The sequence below is a fragment of the Hemitrygon akajei genome, chromosome 11, assembly GCF_048418815.1.
Source record: "Hemitrygon akajei chromosome 11, sHemAka1.3, whole genome shotgun sequence".
Classification (NCBI taxonomy): Eukaryota; Metazoa; Chordata; class Chondrichthyes; order Myliobatiformes; family Dasyatidae; genus Hemitrygon; species Hemitrygon akajei.
The window spans coordinates 5,085,127-5,103,372 of record NC_133134.1 but is presented as its reverse complement, the minus strand read 5'-3'; the positions used below and the strand labels follow the sequence as shown (position 1 = coordinate 5,103,372).

The following is an 18,246-nucleotide window of genomic DNA, read 5'->3' as shown; positions in this document are numbered from 1 at the left end:
CTCCCATTGGTGCTGCCCTGCAGTGTTTGATCGGTGGAATGACAGACTGGATCTGCGCACCTCCGGTAATCTGTACAATCAACTTGTGGGACATGTCACTCAGGGTCTTGGACTATATATGTGTTTTTTTTGGAATGATGATGTTTTGTTTTGCTTGCTATTTTGAATATGCTGTGTATGCTTTGTACCTAGGCCCCAGAGGAACACTTTTTCATTTAGCTGTTGAATGATAATTGAACTTAAATTTGACTTTGATTGATCTCATTTGAGAGGGGAAGCTTAAGGGAGATGTGCAAATCAGATCAATAACATAAAGAGCGTACAGACAGTATCAGTAAGATCGAAAGAGTACAGAGAACATTTACAAGGATGTTGACAGGACTTAGGACCTGAGTCATAAGACATAGGAGCAGAATTAGGCCATTTGGCCCATCGAGTCTGCTCCACCCTTCAATCATGGCTGATCCCTTTTCCCCTCCTCAGCCGCACTCCCCGACCTTCTCCCTGTATCCTTTGATGCCACGTCCAATCAATCTCTGCCTTAAAAATACACCCAATAACCTGGCCTTCACAGCTGCCTGTAGTAATAAATTCCACAAATTCACCACCTTTTGGCTAAAGAAATGTACAGGGAAATGTTGAATAGGTTAGGACATTATTCCCTGGAGTGAAGGAGAATGAGGGGTATCGATGGGTAAATGCAAGCAGGCTTTTTCCACTGAGGTTGGGGGAGACTAGAACTAGAGGTCATGGGTTAAGGGTGAAAGGTGAAATGTTTAAGGGGAACCTGAGGGCGAACTTCACTCAGAGGGTGGTGTGAGTATGGAAGGAGCTGCCAGTGGAAGTGGTGGGTTCAGGTTCAGTTTTAACATTTAAGACAAGTACGTGGATGGGAGGGGTATGGAGGGCGATAGTCTGGGTGCCGGTTGCTGGGACTAGGCAGATTTACAGTCAGCACAGACTAGATGGGCTGAAAGGCCTGCTCCTGTGTTGTGCTCTATGACTCTCGGTTTGTCTTACACAGAGTGGTGGGTGCCTGAAACATGGGGCCGGGGCAGTGGTGAAACCAGACCAGATGGCAACCCTTATTTATGACAGCAGCATTTAGACAAGCACGCAAACGCGCAGGGAAGGGAGGGATACAGATCACAAGCTTAAAATTTAAAGTGGACCATGGTTGGCACTGACAACGATGGGCCAAAGGGCCTGCCCTGTTCTATGATTGAGCATACATGTGGAATGTGTTACTTCCCTTCTTTATCCCAATTTCATTGTGAAAAAGAGGAAGTTGGGAGTGAAATCACGTACCTAAAGAAACTTCCTTTACCCAAGAACAACATCAGCTGTTTTGGAAAATCTGAATTAGACCATCGAGTCTGCTCTGCCATTCCATCAACCCCATTCTCCTGACTTCCCCCCCGTTACCTTTGATGCCCTGACTAATCAAGAACCTGTCAACTTACAAGAGAAAATTTGCAGAAGCTGGAAATCAGAGCAACACACACAAAATGCTGGAGGAACTCAGCAGGCCAGGCAGCATCGATGGACAAGAGTCAACGTTTCAGGCCGAGACCCTTCATCAGGACTGGAGAGAAAAAGATGAGGAGTCAGAGTTAGAAGGTGGGGAGAGGGAAGAGAGAAACACAGGGTGATAGGTGAAACCGAGAGGGGGGAAGGGTGAAGTAAAGAGCTGGGTGAAAGAGATACAGGGGGTCAAAGACCCCTTTGACAGTAGAGGAGGCCATGGACTGACATGCTGAAATGGGAATTTGAAATGGAATTAAAATGGCTGGCCTCTGGAGATCTTGCTTTTTCTGGCAGACGGAGCATAGATGCTCAGCGAAACGGTCTCCCAATCTACATCAGTTCTCACCAATACTGTATAAAGGAGGCCACACTGGGAGCTCCAGATGCAGTATATGACCCCAACAGACTCACAAGTGAAGTGTCGCCTCACCAGGGAGGACTGTTTGGGGCCCCGGAGGTCAGTGAGGGAGGAGGTGTTGGGGCAGGTGCAGCACTTGTTCCGCTTGCAAGGATAAGTGCCAGGAGGGACAGATGGACAAGGGAGTCGCGTAGGGAGTGGGGGGACGGGAAGGATGTGCTTGGTGGTGGGATCCCGTTGGAGATGGCGGAAGTTATGGAGAATTATGAGCTGGACGCGGAGGCTGGGGGGTGGTTTGTGAGGACAAGAGGAGCCCTGTCTCTGATGGGGTGAGTGCAGATGTGCACGAAATGGAAGAGATTTGGCTGAAGGCGGCATTGATGGTTGAGGAAGGGAAGCTGCTTTCTGTGAAGGGGGAGGAGGACGGAATGAAGAGCCTCATCCTGAGAGCAGATGCAGCAAAGACGGGGGAACTGAAAGAAGGAGACGACATTTTTACAAGTAACAGTGTGGGGAGAGGTATAGTCCAGGTAGCTGTGAGAGTCCATGGGTTTGTAATAGACATCAGCGATAGAGACAGAGAGATCGAGAAAGGGGAGAGAGTTGGGGAGTGACACCGGTGTAGGGTTGCAACACAGAATGTAAACTAACTTACTTACTTAATCCCATCTGTCCTACTGTGGCATTGGCTACTGACTGCAGCTCATCAGAGTCTGTCCTGGGCCAGTCTTCCAAGCTGTCCCCAGGTGTAGCCCATCGTCAGAGATCTTTCTTCTCCCAGGGACAAGGTCTTTGGAACTCCTGTTAGTGTTTCTGTAGCTCTGGGTTTTTACAGGATAGGGTTCATCTCTCCTCCTTTCATAGCCAGGCTTGGCCTATCAGTCTCCACTTTAAATATACCCATATACTGTCCCTGGAGACTTCTCCATGTGTTAAAATGTTTACCATAGACAGCCCCCGAAGCCAGAGTGTGATGTGGCAATTTTAAACTCTGAGTCACAGGTTCCCCCTTAGAAATGGTTCAAGGATAAATGTATTGGGGCTGATTGCAACCTTCCCCACCCCCCTTAAAAAACCGAGACTATTCTGAAGGGACCGAGAAATAAAATGCTACAGATGCTGGAAATCTGAAATAAAACCAGACACCTCTGGAACTGCCCAGTAGGTCAGGCAGCGTCTATGGGGAGATAACTTATCAGGCCGATGGCCTTCCATCAGGAGGGTGATTAATTTCTGAGCGCAGCACCACTCAATCTAGCCTCCGCCCCGGCCCTACCCCAACTCCAGAGCCCTGACTCCTGTCCTTGTGACCAATAAGAACATAGAACAGGACAGACCCTTCAGTCCTCGCTGTCATGCTGACCTTCAATCTAGCCCCTCCCTCCCACATCGCTCTTCATTTTCCTATCATCCATCTAAGAGTCTTTTAAATGTCCCTAATGTTTCTGCCCCTACCGCACCCTTGGCAGGCATTCAGCACCCACCCCTCTCTGTATATATAAAAAACAACCTGACATCCACCAATACTTTTCCAGTCACCTTAAAATTATGCCCCCCTCGTATTAGCATTTCCCCCCTGGGCAAAAGCCTCTGACTGCCTCCTATCACCCTGTACATCTCTATCAAGTCATCTCTCATCCTCCTTCACTCCAAAGAGGAAAACCCAAACTCACTCAACCTATCCTCATAAGACACTTGCCCCCTGACCTTCGGTCCTTGTTGTCACTTGCCCCCTGACCTCCAGTCCTTGTGGTCACTTGCCCCCTGACCTCCAGTCCTTGTGGTCACTTGCCCCCTGATCTCCAGTCCTTGTGGTCACTTGCCCCCTGACCTCCGGTCCTTGTGGTCACTTGCACCCTGACCTCTGATCTTTGCGTCCCAGGCGATCGGACACATCTGACAGTCATCTGCTGGACCTGTGTATCATGGTTTTCCGAGCATCATTCTCCACCGGCAACTGGCTCAACCTGGGCAGGCTGATGGCGCACAGCAAGAGGGCGGTGAAGAAGTTTGTGGGCTGCGATGTGATGCTGGAGCCCGGCGAGTATGCCGTCGTCTGCTGTGCTTTCAACCACTGGCAGATGTCGATGCCTTCACCATCGCTGTCCCCGGCCGCAGGTGAGGGGAACCCGAGGGCTGGAGTAATCTCCACCTCAGTCAGGAGGGGGAACCAAGATGTCCGTTTGTGGAGGGTCAATGTACAGAGTTGTGTGGGGGGGGGGGTCAGAGAACTGATCTGGTCTGGGGTGGGGACCCCTGCCAGAGAAGTGGTCTTGAAGGTGAAGGGAGTGGGGACAAAATTCAGTGTCGTGCCGAGTCCCGGGTCCATTGAGATAGGAACTTAGGGTGTGGAGTGAGAGCAGGGTGTTGGGTGAGTGGGGGGGGGTGTACAGGGTGAGGGGATTAAGAGATCCTGAGGGTGGAGGGTTGTTTTGAAAGATGGTGTGGTGAGGAAGAATGTGGAATGTGGTCTGGGTTTCAATATAGGCAATGACCTGGGTCTGAGTGTAGGTTAGGGTCGAGTCTCACTCAGAATGCCAGAAGCTGAGCTGGGTAAGAGGGGTAGTGTCTCAGGGAGGACTCAGGATATTGGCAAGGGATGAGGGGCCCGGGGAAGGTTTCTGGTTCTCAGAGAGGCTTTCTGGGTTTCAGGGAAGGGTGGGAGTCCCAGGGAGAGTTCCTGTGTTTCAGGGAAGGGTGAGTGTCCCAGGGAGGGTTCCTGTGTTTCAGGGAAGGGTGGGAGTCCCAGGGAGGGTTCCTGGGTTTCAGGGAAGGGTGGGAGTCCCGGGGAGGGTTTCTGGGTTAGGGTGTCTGCAGCTGAGGTTGGTGAGATGGGCAAGGTTGGGTCAGGGCCTCAGGACGCTGTCCAATTACACCCAGGGTGACCGATTAACCTACTACCCCATATATGTCCGGACTGTGGGAAGAAAGCAGAGCAGAGGTCACAGAGAAAGGAAAGGTGCAGACTCCTTACAGATAGTGGTGGGAATTGAACCTGGGTCACCTTCGCTGTAATAATGTCACACTTTGCCACCGAGCCGTCATTAGAAATTGTGTAATTATATTATAATAGTAAGAATGAGCTTTATTTGTCACGCGTGCATCATTACAGCGAGACACACAGTGAAATGCCTCGTTTGTGTCTGAGGGTGGTGTGGGGGCAGCCCACAACTTACCAACCTAACCCTACGTGCAAAGAAGCCAGAGCACCTGGTAACAGGGAGAACCAACAATCTCCTTACAAGCAGTGATGGGATTTGAACCCTGACCTTCGGTGGCTGGGGCTGGAGCCTGCTTTGATGAAAGCTGGGGGTTGGTAATGTTTGGGACTCACACCCCACCCCCAGCACAAGGTGCACAGCTACAGAAATAGTATTTCTCGTCAGTTCCTCTAACCTGTTCACGCTGTGGGGAGACAAAGTTGTGTAATGCTTTACTGTTCCCACCGCTCTCATCTTCTCTGTCACCACATGTGAACCAGTCTGTCGCCCTCCCACTTTCCTGAGGCGTACAGGTTCGGGTTAATAAATTGTGGGCACTGGTAGCATGGCGACACTTGTGGCTGCCCCCAGCGCATCCTCGGACCGTGTTGGTGCTCAATTGACTGGTCCAGGCAGGTGAGGACCCACCAGCAGAGTACCCCGTAGGAGAACATCGTAGTTGACTCGAGTGATCGCACTAAGTTGGTACTGGAAGCATCGCCAGACTTGCAGGCTGTCCTCAGCACATCCCAGGTCGGTTGTTCACACAATGTCACATTTCACTGTAAGTTTCGATGTTCATGTGATAAATAAAGCGAATCTTTAACCCTTTATCGCCACGCTCACGAAGCCCTGTTTCCTGCTGCAGCAGTTTCAAGTCCCACCAGCAGTGGGCGAAGTTTGCCTGAGTTTCCTGGACACATCCTGGCTGTCTACAGCTACAAACCTGTGATGGTAGAACAGGTGAATTCCCAGCCGACGACCCTGGCCGACGCAGTGATCCTGCTGACTGAACACAAGGGAGAGAGGCACGAGGTAGGGAGTCCCTGCTCTCACTTCACAGCACTGTGTAAGCTACATAGGGCAGGGATGTCAGCATCGATACACCTCAGTTATAGAGAACGTCAACCAGTGCAGCACAGCAACAGGTCCTTCGCCCACAGTGTTGTGTCAGCCAATTAAATTAGTGATCAAATAGCCAGCTAAACTTCTGCCTACACAATGTCCATATCCTGCCATTCATGAGCCTGTCTAAGCCACTCTTAACCATCCCTAATGTATCTGCCTCTACCACCATCCCAGGCACCCACCACTCTCTGTGTAAAAACTTGCCCTTCACATCTCCTTTGAAGTTACCCCCCAACCTCAAATATTTGCCCTCTGCCATTAGGCATTTTGAAGCTGGGAGAAAGGTACTGTTCTGTCTACTCCATTTATGCTGCTCATAACCTTGTAAACCTCTGTCAGATCTCCCCTCAGCCTCTGCCGCTCCAGAGAAAACAACCCAAGTTTGTCCAGCCTCTCATTACAGCACGTGCCCTCTAATCCAGACAACATGCTGGTAAACCTCTGCTGCAGCCTCTCCAAACCCTCGACATCCTTCCTATAGTGGGGCAATCAGAACTATATGCAATACTCCAGCTGCAAAGTTACAATAAAACGTCCTGATGTTTTACCTCAATCCTTGAGTAATAAAGGCAAGCATACCATAAGCCTTCATAACCACCCTATCGACCTGTGTAGCCACTTTCCCTCCAACTTCCATCTTCCTCCACCCCACCATCCCTGAACACCCCAAACCTCCTTTCCCCTCAGACACTACCAACCCCCTCCCCCGTCCGATCCCAGCTCTCATCCATGCCGGGTTTTCACCATTCCCTCTAACCTTCCCCTCTCTGAGGCAGAACGTTCTGTTCTCAGTAAGGGCCTCACCTTTGTCCCCTGCAACCACACCTCAGTGAGTTCTGTGCCCACCACGACACTGAGCTCTTCTTCCACGGCCTCCGAGCCTATTTCTTTGGCAAGGACCCTCCACCCCGCACTGACAACCCCTTCTCATGTCTTCAACCCTCCTCCTCTTCCTGGACATCCCGCCCTGGGCTTCTGCCTGCCCTGGACCTTTTCACTGCCAACTGCTGACGGGACATTAACCATCTAAACTTTAACACCCCTCTCTCCTATTCCAACCTCACTCCTTCTAAACGCTCCGCTCTCCATCCCTCCACACCAATCCTAACCTCACTATCAAACCCACAGATAAGGAAGGTGCTGTAGTAGTCTGGTGTACTGACCTCTACCTTGCTGAGGCCCAGAGCCAACTCTCAGACACCTCCTCTTACTTACCCTTCGAATAAGTCCCCACTAAGGAACACCAGGCCAACCTTATCGACTCTGGGGATCTCCCAGCCGCCACCACCACCAACTTCATAGTTCCTGCACCCCGCACCTCCTGTTTCTATCTCCTACCCAAGATCCACAAACCTGCTTGCCCACGTACACCCATTGTTTCAGCTTATTCTTGTCCCTGCCCACTGAACTCATATCGGCTTATCTCGACTCTGTTTTATCCCCCCCTAATTCAGTCCCTTCCCACCTACATCCAAGACATCTCACACGCTCTTGATCTTTTCAAGGATTTCAGGTTCCCTGGTCCCCATCATCTCATTTTCACTATGGATGTCCAGTCCCTATATACCTCAATCTCCCACCAGGAAGGCCTCAAAGCTCTCCGTTTCTTTCTAGACACCAGACCCAACCAGTTCCCCTCCACCACCACTCTCCTCCGTCTAACAGAACTTGTCCTCACTCTAAATAATTTCTCCTCCAACTTCCTTCAAACAAAAGGTGTAGCCATGGGCACTCGCATGGGTCCCAGTTGTGCCCGCCTGTTTGTCAGCTATGTGGAACAGTCTGTATTCCAAGCCTACGCTGGTGCCCGTAACACGTAGCCTGTTACATGTAAAAACGCTATCTCCTTCTCTCAGTTCCTCCATCTCTGCCGCATCTGCTCTCAGGGTGAGGCTTTTCATTCCAGACCAAAGGAGATGTCCTCCATTTTCAAAGAAAGGGGCTTCCCTTCCTCCACCATCAACGCTGCCCTCAACCACATCTCTTCCATTTCACACATGTCTGCTCTCACCCCATCCTCCCACCACCCTACCAGGGATAGGGTTCCTCTTGTCCTCCCCTACCATCCCACCAGCCTCCACGTCCAGCACATAATTCTCTGAAACTTCTACCACCTCCAACAGGATCCCACCACCAAAAACATCTTTCTCCCAACCCCTGCCCCCCCCCACACTTTCTGCTTTCTGCAGGGATCACTCCCTACTCAACTCCCTTGTCCATTAGTCCCCCCTCACCGATCTCCCTCCTGGCTCTAATCCTTGCAAGTGCAACAAGTGCTACACCTGCCCCTACACCTCCTCCCTCACCACCATTCAGGTCCCAAACAGTCCTTCCAGGTGAGGCGACACTTCACCTGTGAGTCTTTTGGGGTTATATACTGTGTTCGGTGCTCCCAGTGTGGCCTCCTGTATATCAGTGAGACCCAACATAGATTGGGAGACCACTTCACCGAGCATCTACTCTCCGTCCGCCAGAACAAATGAATCTCCCAGTGGCCACCCGTTTTAATTCCTCTTCCCATTCCCATTCTGATATGTCCATCCATGGCCTCCTCCACTGTCGGGATCAGGCCGCACTCTGTTTGGAGGAACAACACCTTATATTCTGTTTGTTTGGCCTCCAACCTGATGGCATGAACATCGATTTCTCAAATTCCCGGTAGATTGTGATTGTACAAGAGTCTGAGTTCAGGCCTTCAACCAGGTGTTACGTGCTTTCAGCCTTTTGTGTTTTTTATCCGATGGGCATGGGAGAGGAGAGAATGTCTGGAGTGGACGGTGAGGCCTTTGGTCGTTCTTGGCGGCCGCAGTGGCGGTTGGGGGGGTTGTACGTGGAGTCTGACCGGAATCCCTTTGCCTTCCAACAGGGTCGCGAGGGCATGACCTGTTACTACCTGACCCATGGCTGGGCCGGCCTCATCGTGGTGGTGGAGAATCGTCACGATAAATACTACCTCCATGTGTCATGCGACTGCTCAGACAGCTTCAATGTGGTGTCGACGCGCAGCAGCTTGAAGACGACAGACAGCGTGCCACCATTGCACAGGTAACAGGGTGGTCAGGGGCCCCGACTCCCTGACAGCACTGCTGAGCCTCACACACACCTACAAGCAAAGCCCCAGGTAGCAGGGGCAAAATGCTGCAGAGCTCAGCAAGTCAGCTGGTGTCCATGGAGAGGGCTCATTTATTATCAAAGTACATATCCGGCCGACCTTTGTAATGCCTTAGCCAACACCATTAAACAGGAGACTGTGGACCCCAGGTACGGTGACGTATACATACTTTAATAATAACCAACACCATTAAACAGGAGACTGTGGACCCCAGGTACAGTGACATATACATACTTTAATAATAACCAACACCATTAAACAGGAGACTGTGGACCCCAGGTACGGTGACGTATACATACTTTAATAATAACCAACACCATTAAACAGGAGACTGTGGATCCCAGGTATGGTAACGTATACGTACTTTGATAATAAGTTTATTTTGAACATTTCAGGCCAAGATCCTTCAGCACATCAACATCATTGGTGCTGCCTGACCTGCTGAGTGTGTTTAAGTTTCATTTAGAGATACAACACAGTACCAGGCCAATGAGATCCCACTGCCCAGTCACACCCATGTAATCAATAGCCTACTAACCTGTACATCTCTGGAATGGTACGGATCAATGGGAATAGGCAGTTTAAATGGTTGACCATGGACTAGATGGGCTGAAGAGCCTGTTTCTGGACAGTTCTCACCATGTGCAGGGGTTAGGCAGAGTCTATGGGGGAGTATATTTTGGCTTCAGACTCTGCATCGTAGGCACTCCACTCTGCTGCAGAGGACAGGAACTCCTGTGTACTTGCCTCCCCATCCATTCTCCTCTTAAACATTAAAATCAAAATTGCACCGCCACTTGTGCTGGCAGCTCATTCCACACTCTCACCACCCTCTGAGTGAAAAGGTTCTCTGTCTTGTTCCTCTTAAACATTTCACCTTTCACCCTTAACCCATGATCTCGAGTTGTAGTCCCACACAACCTCGGTGTAAAAGGCCTGTTTGCATTCACCCTATCCATAATCCTCATAATCTTGTATTCCTCTATCAAATCTCCTCTCAATCTTCTATGTTCTAAGGTCTACAGTCCTATCCTATTTAATCCTCCAGACCCGGCAACATCCTTATAAAATTTCTCTGTATTTTCAACCTTACTTACGTTTTTCCTGTAGGTAGGTGACCGAAACTACAGACAACACTCTAAATCAGGCCTCACCAGTGTCTTATGCAACTTCAACATAACATCCCATCTCCTGTACTCAGTACTTTGATTCATGAAGGCCAATGTGCTGAAAGCTTTCTTTATGACCCTGTCTACCTGTGACACCACTTTCAATGAATTATGTCCCTCTGTTCTACCGCACTCCTCAGTGCCCTACCGTTGACTGTGTAACATCTACCCTAGTTGGTTGTACCAAAGTGTCTGCATGAAATTCCATCTGCCGTTTTTGCAGCTAATGCAGATCCCTCTGCAAGCCATGATAGCCTTCCTCACTGTCCACAACACCCCCCCAGTCTTGGTGTCATCAACAAATTTGCTGATCCTGTTAACCACATTAACATCCAGATCATTGATATAGATGACAAACAACAAGGGACCCAGCACCGATCCCTGCGGTACACCGCTATTCACAGGCCTCCAGTCAGTGAGGCAACCCTCTACTACCACTCTCTGGCTTCTCCCACAAAACCTATGTCTAATCTTCTTGACCATCCTCCTGTGTGGGACTTTGTCAGATGCTTTGCTGAGGTCCACACAGACAACATCCACTGCCTTGCCTTCATCCACTTTCCTGGTAACTTCCTCAAAAAACTCTCAGATTGATTAGACATGACCTACCAGACATGAAGTCATACTGACTATCCTTAATCATCCATGTCTGTATAAATACTCATATACTGTACCTGGTCCCTCAGAATACCCTCCAGTAACATTCCCACTACTGATGTCAGGCTCACTGACTTGTAACCAGAGCAGGAGGTACAACTGCTCTGTCCATGACTTCTGGTGGAGAATAAGCTAATGCATAATGAAATATATGAATTCACGTCTCACATCTCCTAGCAAACTGCGATCATTTCACAAGGAGGCACAAGAACTGCAGATGCAGGAATCTGTTGAAACCTTCTGAATATTGAAAGGCCGAGGTAGAGTGTATGTGGAGAGGATAGTTCCAGTAGTGGGGGAGCCTAGAGAGCACAGCCTCAGAATAGAGGGGCATCCTTTTAGAAGGGGGTGATGAATCTGTGGAATTCATTGCCACAGACAGCTGTGGAGCCCAAGTAATTGGATATATTTAAGGTGGAGGCTGATAGATTCTTGATTAGTCAGGGTGTTGAAGGTCACGGGGAGAAGGCAGGAGAATGGGGTTGAGAGGGATAATAAACCAGCCATGATGGAATAGTAGAGCAGACTTGATGGGCAGAATGTCCTATGTCCAGTGGTGTGAGATTTCCTGACATATGCCAATGATCTTAAACCTGATTCTGTTTTCCTGTGTTCACGATTTGGGTCCTGCAGTATCTGTGGGAGGGGATGTGTCAGCTGGGGACCCTGCATCATGGGAAGGGGAGGTGGGAGTGCTGAGGCATGGGCTGGAGGCTGACTGCTGTCTTTTCTCCCCTCAGGCAGGTGTTGGTGGTGCTTTCTCAGCTGGAAGGCAACGCCGGCTTCTCCATCACCCACCGGCTGGCTCACCGCAAAGCAGTACAGCCCTCGTTGGGCGAGTGGTCCTCGACCAGGGGCACACACAGCCCCCCGCTCACGCCCGATGTCTCTGGCCTGCACTGCCCCCGGCCCTTGTGACGACACCTGCTCCCCACCGTTGTCCCTAACCCCTGCCCAGTGTGGGAGACAGATACCACATCCGCTCCAATTTCTAATCCAGGCAGGGGAATCCCATCTCCGGCTGCTCACTTTGCCCCGGGGGATGTGGTGGGGAGGGGGGGTCCAGAATTTCCTCTCTGCCCATGCCCCATTCCTCCACTCCTCTGGGATATGTCCCAGGACACCAACACCTGACTTGGAGAGGGAGAGCAAAGCCAAGCTCTCTCACAGCCATTTCACCAACAGCTGGTCTCCACCTGAGACCCCGGTCCCAGTGGTGGGGTCCCTAAACCTTGTCTGGGGCCCTATCATCACCCCCTGACTCAAAACTCAAATCTCCCTCCCTCCCCCCTCTCCTCTCCACCCAGGATCATACCCATTCTCCGGGATCCTGGGATTCCCTGTCCCAGATCCCTCTCTGCCCTTCAATCACCCACTTCCCTGGATCACACCCTCCCCGGGTCCCTCTCCCACTTCCAGGATCCCTGGGTCCCATCCTCTTCACTCCCAGCCCACCACTTTGATCGTCATCTCCATTGCCATTGCCATGGTGACGGAGTGAATCTCTCCCGGCCTAGCTGCACTGAGAGCCTCAGGAATCCCTGCTCGCCAGCTTCCCTCCCAGACGTGAAAACCCAGCTCCCTCCCACGCACCCCCACCTCCCCAAGCATGCCTCGTAGACTTGCTTTCAGATTTTGACCACCGGCCCTCCCATCATCACCCCACCAAGGTGCCTCTGAACACACACAGCCAGAGTGGTGATCATCCTTAATCATAAACCTCGACTCTCTCTCCCACGTAAGAATTGATAGTCTTTGGGAACATTTTCATAAAATTCCAAGTTTCTGACACATCTGCCCTGTGACAGCTATTCATTCCTGTCCTCTCCTCAAACTCTGCACTACAATCACAGACCCCAGCCAGCCACAATCTGCTTGCCGTGAGATTCTACATGATTAACGTGGTCACTCTGTGAGTTTCTACCTGGTTAATGCGGTCACTCTGTGAGTTTCTACGTGTAACGTGGTCGCTCTGTGAGTTTCTATGTGGTTAACGTGGTCACTCTGTGAGTTTCTATGTGGTTAATGTGGTCACTGTGAGTTTCTACGTGGTTAACGTGGTCACTCTGTGAGTTTCTACGTGGTTAATGTGGTCACTCTGTGAGTTTCTACGTGTAACGCGGTCACTCTGTGAGTTTCTACGTGGTTAACGTGGTCACTCTGTGAGTTTCTACGTGTAACGTGGTCGCTCTGTGAGTTTCTATGTGGTTAACGTGGTCACTCTGTGAGTTTCTACATGGTTAATGTGGTCACTGTGAGTTTCTACGTGGTTAACGTGGTCACTCTGTGAGTTTCTACGTGGTTAATGTGGTCACTCTGTGAGTTTCTACGTGTAACGCAGTCACTCTGTGAGTTTCTACGTGGTTAACGCGGTCACTCTGAGTTTCTACATGTAACATGGTCACTCTGAGTTTCTACGTGTAACGTGGTCACTCTGTGAGTTTCTATGTGGTTAACGCGGTCACTCTGAGTTTCTACATGTAACATGGTCACTCTGAGTTTCTACGTGTAACGTGGTCGCTCTGTGAGTTTCTACGTGTAACGTGGTCGCTCTGTGAGTTTCTATGTGGTTAACGTGGTCACTCTGAGTTTCTACGTGGTTATCGTGGTCACTCTGAGTTTCTACGTGGTTAACGTGGTCGCTCTGTGAGTTTCTACGTGTAACGTGGTCGCTCTGTGAGTTTCTACGTGTAACGCGGTCACTCTGTGAGTTTCTACGTGGTTAACATGGTCGCTGTGAGTTTCTACGTGGTTAACGTGGTCAGCATCTATGTGAAACTCACTGCTACAGCCATGATATTAAATTGGGGAGGTTTCCGAAGAGGTGTGGGTTTGTCCTGATGCTCCAATGTCAGTGAAAGACTCAGGTACAAATCCCACTTCCCCTTGGGTTTCCTGATTTAGAACAGGTTGTATCCAGATGAAGGAGCTTGATGAAAAACGTTTGGTAGAAAACATTTTGGCACAGTAGAACAGTACAGAGCCTTCAACCCACAGCTTTGTCTCAATCTTTCAACCTACTTTATGATCAATATAACCCCTCTCTCTCTCTCTCTCTCTCACATAGTCCTTCATTAATCTAGCATCTAAATATCCCAAATGTATCTGCCTCTACCACCACCCCTGGCAGGGCGTTGCACACACCCACCACTCTCTGTGTAAAAAACCTACCTCTGACATCCCTCCTCCAATCTCCTTAAAATTATGCCCCTTTGTATTAGCCCTTCCCACGGTCTCTGGCTGTCTACTCGATCTATGCATCTTGTAAGCCTCTATCAAATCTCCTCTCATCTTCCTGCACTCCAAACAGAAAAACCCCAGCTCGCTCAACCCACCCTCATATGACACCCTCTCTAATCCAGGCAGCAACCTGGTAGAACTCCTTCCTCTGCACCCTCTCTAATCCAGGCAGCAACCTGGTAGAACTCCTTCCTCTGCACCCTCTCTAAAGCTTCCACATCCTTCCTATAGTGAGACGAATAATGCTCATCGGACTAAAGCGTAAAGAAAAACACAACTTGAATACGTCTGCCTCTAGTGCGTGAAGACAGGCTCAGGTATGAGGCTAGTCAGGAACGTTACTGGGTTCGGGTTTGGTGTTAGCTAAGGTGCACACTTTGTAACTCACACTGTTCTGTAGTCAATCCTCGAGTCGGTGCTTGTTATTGGTGCAACTGGGTGTTACTGGATTTCTACAGCTAAAGCAAACCTCTGAGTCCTGAACAATGTCACTACACCCACAGTCTCCCCCCGATCTAACACGTAATGTAAACGCACATTTAGTCTGAATCTGCCTTTAATGTGTTTGTTGCTACCTCCGACAAGCTGCTGAGCCATATCTGATTCTGTCTGTGTGGCATTCACAGTCTCCCCCTGTAACCGTGCAGGTTATCCTGGAGAGCGCCGGTTTCCTCGGTCACTCAGTAAGACCAGCATCGCCCCTGGGCAAAGGCCAGCAGCTACGGCTCGTCCCCGGGTTTAGCCCATCTTCTTGGTTTCCTCAGGGGGGAGGGCTGGTTTCCTCTCACATCTCAAAGATGTGTGGGGGCACTGACTTAATAAGGTGCCTCTCCTGTGTGGATGAGGGGTAGGATTTGGGGGAAAGATTAAAGTTTAGCTTTATCTGTCACATGTACAGGGAAATGTCTCGTTTGCATCAACAACCAACGCAGTCCGAAGCTGCGCTGGGGGCAGCCCACGGGTGTCACCACCCTTCCAGCACCTACATAGCATGCCCACAACTCTCTAACCCTAACCCACACGTCTTTGGACGGTGGGAGGAAACCGGAGCACCTGAAGGAAATCCACACAGTCATGGGAGAACGCACAAACTCCGTAAAGGCTGCAGCAGGAGTTGAACCCCGATCATCGTTCGCTGGCACTGTGAAGCAATACACAGCCCCCTGTGCTACCACACCCGAGAACAGGTTACAGAGGTTGCTCTGTGAGTCAGCATAGACTGGATGGTTTTCCAATAGGAATGTATTAAATTGTGGCGAGCATAGTTCTTTAAACGAATCTTTATCAAGTTGGGGCAGATGTACAGTACCTTTCTGTCTCTGCCCATTGTAGCTAAAGGTTGGGCTGAGATAACCACGGGGTGATTTTGGTTTGCAGTAGAAAGGATTCCCCAAGAGCACAGGTAAAGTCGGCAGTCAGCTGACCCCTCTCTACTGTGGCCGCGTTTACAAATCTGATCTAGTAATTTGTTGTGGATTGTTCACAGGAACTTTACCGATTGTTTGAGGATTTATAATCGCTTCTAAAAACTGGGAGATTGTTTCCGTGGTAACTCAGCCCAAAATACACAGAATGGTTCTATCACTGGACCCCTTCCCCCTCAACCCACTGCATGTCTAAGACACACAGCAGGACAGAGGATTACGTCCCAGCAAACCGAGACGTCCGAAATCTCCTCCCAAGCCGCCCGTCCCCACCCTGTCACTGCCGCCACCGGTCATTCCTGCTCATGTTGTTCGTCCTCTGGCCAAGCACCACCTCCTGTTCCCCATCCCCCACCCACTGTCCGTCCTGTCAGTGCAGCCTCAGCTGAGCTGAATCTGAACCAGCCCGTCAGCACTTACAGAGCCAACTCTCCACCCTGTGACTGGAAAACGACAACACCAAGAGTTTTATCAATTTTAGAGTCTATATATATATTAAAAAATATATAAATATATATATATGTATCATGTAGTTTCAAAAATCTCAGGTTCCAATGGACCAAATAAATTTTGTTTTATAATGACTTACTTGTAAACTCTCTGTGTGTAAATGTAAGTGTGATTTTGTGAATATATTCAGGTATATATGTGTGTGTGTTGTGAATTTGAGAGTGAGTGTGTGCGTGTGTGTGTGCGTGTGTTAGTGTGTTGTGAAGGTGACAGCCCTCACTAAGGACCCTCATCACACAGGACTTGGCCTCGTCTCATTTCTGTCATCAAGGAGAAGGTGCAGAAGGCACACACTTAACGTTTCAGGAACAGCTTCTTCACTTCCATCATCAGATTTCAGAACGGACTATGAACACTACCTCACTATTTTTGCTCTCTTTTGCACTACCTATTTACTTTTATATCTTGTCGTAATATATAGTATTCTTATATATTGCTCTGTATTCTGGCCACAAAATAGCAAGTGTGTGTGTGTCTGTGAGTTGTGTATATCACTGTACATGTAATGCATCGACACAATGTCCGTTTGGTTTTTAATTCCGGAAGGAAGTGGGAAGGCAGAGCAGTTCACTGATTAGCTTCAGAGCAAACAGCCCGTTTCCCCAACCTCTGACCCTTGAATCTGGCTGATCTGCCACAGGACCGTCCCAAGCTCACTGTACTGCCTAGTGCTCTCAATCTGGACTCGGTACCACAGTGTGGCTGAGGGTAGCAGACACCAACAGAATCAACAAACTCATTCGTAAGGCCAGTGATGTTGTGGGGGTGGAACTGGACTCTGATGGTGGTGTCTGAAAAGAGGATGCTGTCCAAGTTGCATGCCATCTTGGACAATGACTCCCATCCACTCCATAATGTGCTGGTTAGGCACAGGAGCACATTCAGCCAGAGACTCATTCCACTGAGATGTAACACTGAGCGTCACAGGAAGTCATTCCTGCCTGTGGCCATCAAACTTTACAACTCCTCCCTCGGAGTGTCAGACACCCTGTGCCAATCGGCTGGTCCTGGACTTATTTCCACTTGGCATGATTAACTTATTATTATTTAATTATTTATGGTTTTATATTGCTATATTTCTTCACTATTCTTGGTGCGGCTGTAATGAAACCCAATTTCCCTCGGGATCAATAAAGTATGTCTGTCTGTCTGTCTGTCTTACCTTGTCCCACATGATCTGTCTATGTCCGAGTCACATCAAGGGAATGGGACAGACCTGCTGCTGGTCAGGTGAGACCCAGCCTGTACTGGTGAGAGTGAGTTTACAGAGGATATGAAGCCTCTCCTTTCTGAGGGGGCTGCAGAGAGCCGGACAATGCTTGTCTATACTCACGTCATTCTTTGATGTGCAGTAGAGAGCATCCTAACAATCCGCATCACTGCACGGTACAGAAACTGCACTCTGGTGGGCAAGACGGTTCTACAATAGGCAGTCAAAACTGCCCAACACATCCTGGCACCAGCCCACCTACCGTCAAGGACATCTATTCAGTAAGGTACTGGAAATGGGCCAGTAACATCATGAAGGGTCCCACCCACCCTGTTGCATGGACTGTTTGTCCCACTCCCAACAAGGAGGAAGCAACAGAGCATCCACACCAAGCCCAGCAGACTCAAAAACAGTTACTTTCTCCAAGCAGTAAGGCTGATCAACACCTCCACTCACTAACCCACCCCTCCACACCCCCAACCACCACCACTTTATCATTTCCTCTCAGTCACTTTATGTACACTGCCAGCTGGTGACACAATGGCATCAGCACCGGACTCCGGAGCAAAGGCTCCCGAGTTCGAATCCAGGTCGGGCCCCCCTACACAAACTTCTTGTCTCATTCCCTAATAGCAGATCAAGTATCGCACAGTCGCCCCCCCCCCCCCCCCCCCAAGCGTGCTTTCCATGTGTACTGGGTTGAGCATCGAGCTAGCCACTCGGCCTCGTAAAAAATACAAGGGTCGAGTCAGGAACGTTCATATCGTAACCCAGTTAATCGGAAAGGAGACCAATCCTGACACCACACGCCAGACAAGAATGGCTGACTGGTGTGAAACACTAAAAAAACAGACACTCCTGTGCCTAGTATCACTTAATGGATCTATGATCAATCTCTGTATACAAGCTATCTTATGTATTTACAGTTTA

The 18,246-nt window shown here is 49.7% G+C and overlaps 1 protein-coding gene across 8 annotated transcripts in view; it reads left to right on the top strand.

Annotated features, from left to right (window-relative positions):
- Positions 1–16,180, top strand: part of capn15 (calpain 15) — a 286,273-nt gene extending 270,093 nt beyond the window's left edge. For 7 of the 8 annotated variants that reach the window (XM_073060103.1, XM_073060101.1, XM_073060100.1 and 4 more), the window contains 4 exons: positions 3,768–4,003; positions 5,735–5,901; positions 8,861–9,039; positions 11,673–16,180. In XM_073060103.1, coding sequence (XP_072916204.1) covers positions 3,768–4,003; positions 5,735–5,901; positions 8,861–9,039; positions 11,673–11,850 — 760 coding nt within the window. In that variant the 3' untranslated portion in view covers positions 11,851–16,180. The remainder of the gene's footprint in view (positions 1–3,767; positions 4,004–5,734; positions 5,902–8,860; positions 9,040–11,672) is intronic. The other variant, XM_073060099.1, reaches the window with a different exon arrangement.
- Positions 16,181–18,246: the final 2,066 nt, after the last annotated feature.